Source organism: Salvelinus sp. IW2-2015, unplaced genomic scaffold (genome assembly GCF_002910315.2).
Source record: "Salvelinus sp. IW2-2015 unplaced genomic scaffold, ASM291031v2 Un_scaffold3530, whole genome shotgun sequence".
NCBI classification, from domain to species: Eukaryota; Metazoa; Chordata; class Actinopteri; order Salmoniformes; family Salmonidae; genus Salvelinus; species Salvelinus sp. IW2-2015.
Window position 1 is genome coordinate 25,900 of NW_019944810.1, and position 3,978 is coordinate 29,877.

At 42.3% G+C, this 3,978-nt stretch overlaps 1 protein-coding gene across 1 annotated transcript; it reads left to right on the forward strand.

The window, feature by feature from the left end:
• The first annotated feature begins 786 nt into the window (after positions 1-786).
• On the forward strand, positions 787-3,383 carry LOC112076038 (signal sequence receptor, gamma). Its single transcript, XM_024142931.2, has 5 exons — positions 787-1,027; positions 1,491-1,617; positions 1,760-1,858; positions 2,534-2,665; positions 3,213-3,383. The coding sequence occupies exons 1-5, from the start codon at positions 895-897 to the stop codon at positions 3,277-3,279; spliced, it is 558 nt and encodes a 185-aa protein (XP_023998699.1). The 5' UTR covers positions 787-894; the 3' UTR covers positions 3,280-3,383.
• Positions 3,384-3,978: the final 595 nt, after the last annotated feature.

Here is a 3,978-nt window from a genome sequence, read left to right on the forward strand (position 1 = left end):
TTAGTTTCTGCGCATATTAATCTTGGGACCACAAAATCCTAGTTTTGACAGCATTGCTGAATTAGGAATTATCTTCCCAAAGCTAGAATACACTGAGTATACAAAACATTAAAAAACACCTGCTCTTTTCATGACATAGACTGACCAAGTGAATCCAGGTGAAAGCTATGATCCCTTACTGATGTCACTTGTTAAATCCACTTCAAATCAGTGTAGATGAAGGGGAGGAGACAGGTTAAAGAAGGAATTTTTAAGCCTTGAGACATGGATTGTGTATGTGTGCCATTCAGAGGGTGAATGGGCAAGACAAAATATTCAAGTGCCTTTGAACGGGGTATGGTAGTAGGTGCCAGGCGCACCGGTTTGTGTCAAGAACTGCAACGCTGCTGGGTTTTTCATGCTCAACAATTTTCCATGTGTATAAAGAATGGTCCACCACCCAAACGACATCCAGCCAACTATGGGAAGCATTGGAGTCAACATTGGCCAGCATCCCTGTGGAATGCTTACAACACTTTCTAGAGTCTATACACTGACGAATTGTGGCTGTTCTGAGGGCAAAAGGTGGGGTGCAACTCAATATTAGGAAGGTTTTCTTAATGTTTTGGCCACTCAGTGTAAGTAGGGTATTTATTCCAGTATTTGACCATAGATAAAGATCCACGTTTTTTTTTCAACATCCAGAACAGTAGGTGGCAATGTTAAACATTTCCATTTACGACGGCCAAGCGGATCACCACTGAAGGCAGAAAACTACAGCGACAACTTTCGTTCTAAATGCAGCTATTTCCGTGTTTGTGCTGACGAGCCGTAACTTTTTTCAACCCTCTTCAGCGCATACGTGTCAGTCTTCTTTCCTTGTAGAGCTAGAGACGGGTCGTACACTTATGAACCATGGCACCCAAAGGTAGCAGCAAACAGCAATCTGAGGAAGACCTACTCCTCCAGGACTTCAGCCGAAACCTGTCTGCAAAGTCCACTGCGCTTTTCTACGGAAATGCGCTAATCGTGTCCGCCATTCCAATTTGTAAGTAGCAAGACCAGACCGTTAACAGCTAATTGTAGCATAGATGCATTGCATTGAATGGAAATTCTACTACCGGTAGCTAGCTTTGTACTTAACATACGTGACGTGTAGATAGCTAAGTTAGCTAGCTATCATGCTATGCCACAGCTGGTTAATATATTACCCAGTTAGCTAGCTAGCTAGTATATGACATGTGAAGTTATCAAGTTAGCTACTTGCTAGCTGAGATTGATATTGTGGTTGTGTTCTAACTTGTTAACGTTAGCTAACTAGCTAAGTTATCCCAGGCTTGATTAGCTAACAGTCACGTCATTGTAGGTAGTTAACGTTAGCTAGTCTATTCTGGGGAAAGTAACACTTGATTGTAATACTATCATGAACAGAGTAGTTATTGCTCGTGTGAACTGCAACGTATAAAGAATAGTTTGTGATCTGTTTGTGGTCTCCCCTTGTTGTGGTTCAGGGCTGTTCTGGAGAATCTGGCACATGGACCTGGTCCAGTCAGCGGTCCTGTATGGAGTCATGACACTGGTCAGCACCTACCTGGTGGCCTTCGCCTATAAGAATGTCAAGTTTGTCCTCAAACACAAGTACGTTCATCATACAAACATGAACACTCACTTAAAACGATTGCCTCCGCTTTCCGCAATGTTTGGAGGTATGTTGAGTTTGGCATCAATCGGTAGTAAGTCTGTATCTAACTTCTAAATGTGTCTTGTCTCTCGACCACAGAGTTGCCCAGAAGCGAGAGGATGCCGTCTCCAAGGAGGTGACCAGGAAACTATCTGAGGCTGACAATCGCAAGATGTCTCGTAAAGAGAAGGATGAGAGGTCAGTGAGCCTGCCAGTCTGTGATTGGACATGTCAATCACTCCTCTGAGTGGGTTACTGTGTGATAAGGTACCTGATGAGCTCCAGCTAGCCTGGGTGCCAGTCTGATTCTAGTCTCTCTTTATTATAGCCTGGGTGCCGTCTGATTCTAGTCTCTCTTTATTATAGCCTGGGTGCCAGTCTGATTCTAGTTTCTCTTTATTATAGCCTAAGTGCCAGTATGATTCTAGTCTCTCTTTATTATAGCCTGGGTGCCAGTCTGATTCTAGTTTCTCTTTATTATAGCCTGTGTGCCAGTCTGTTTCTAGTTTCTCTTTATTATAGCCTGGGTGCCAGTCTGTTTCTAGTCTCTTTTTATTATAGCCTGGGTGCCAGCAGCCTTTACCCATGAAACCCTATTCTCAAAGCACAAACTGATCTGGGGCCAGGCTACCAAACAGCAGCCTTTACCCATGAAACCCTATTCTCAGATACATGCACAAATAGTCCCGTGTGGCTCAGTTGGTAGAGCATGGCGCTTGCAACGCCAGGGTTGTGGGTTCATTCCCCACGGGGGGACCAGGATGAATATGTATGAACTTTCCAATTTGTAAGTCGCTCTGGATAAGAGCGTCTGCTAAATGACTTAAATGTAAATGTAAATAGTTGATGAACCCTTTTCCTTCCCCATGTTAGGATCCTGTGGAAGAAGAACGAGGTAGCTGACTATGAGGCCACCACCTTCTCTATCTTCTATAACAACACTCTGTTCCTGGTCCTCGTCATCATCGCCTCCTTCTTCCTGCTGAAGAACTTCAACCCCACCGTGTATCCCTTTTAAGCACATCCTCATCAATTTCACTAGACAGGTGAAGTTCCAGTAGGAACTATGTCTGCTTTACTAAAGCTGAAAATAGATGGATAAACCTTTACTAATAATGGTCATTATTTTACTAATGATTGTTGAGGCTAGACTTACATCCTGGCATTTTCATTGTCCTGTTGTGCTATAGTACTCGGAGGAGAAACATTTTTTGATTATTCATTGGCTGTAGTCTGAGGCCTAGTCAATCACCGGTTCAAATACAGGTCCTGTATTGAATCTCCAGGTTGTCACGGCTGCATTCCATTCTGTTTACGTTTCTGGATTGCTGTTTATCTCTGGCTGAATAATGTCTGAGAAGTGGGGTTGAGTGGAGGAGATGCTTAATGCTGAAATCTGTGTGCGCGCTTGTAGGAGATTGTTAATGCTCACCCATGTACGATAAGTATGTAGCTAAGCCTGACAGGTTATTCCCTCTCCCTAATTGCCTGCCATTTCTTCCCAGTGTATCCACCTCAGATATGATTTGTCCTTAACCCATTTGTCCCACAGTAACTACATGCTGTCCATCAGTGCCTCATCTGGCCTCATCGCCCTGCTMTCCACTGGATCCAAGTAAAGGAGGAAATAAATGAAGGACTGAGAAGAGGGAGGGGTGGCTGGGGTGAAGCTAGGGGATTTTTTTATTATGAATGTGAGGAGAATAAAATAATCACAATTCCAGCTGTGAGTTTTCATGATCAAGGTCAGCAGGTCACTCCAGGTCTGTGCTGAGTGGTCAGATCAACAACCATTTTGTATGTGATTATTATTGTCAAGCAGCAAATATTCAGACAATTTATTTCCATTTCCAAGAATGAAACACCCATAGAATTCATCATTGTCATTATACATTTATTATTGAAGTGTCATACTAATTGATCTAGGGTATTTACAGAGGTCACTGTTCTCATGACAGGATAGGAAATAACATGATTGATCTGGATAGAGAGACACTGATGTTTATGTCAGTAATATAGTTGGTAAATTCTCTCCTGATAACATTACATACTGTAGAAAACACTTTTATAACGGTCTGGTACCTTTAAATACTGTAGGAAACATAACGGTCTGGTACCTTTAAATACTGTAGGAAACATAACGGTCTGGTATCTTTAAATACTGTAGGAAAACATACGGTCTGGTATCTTTAAATACTGTTAGGAAAACATAACGGTCTGGTACTTTTAAATACTGTAGGAAACATAACGGTCTGGTACCTTTAAATACTGTAGGAAACATAACGGTCTGGTATCTTTAAATACTGTAGGAACATAAC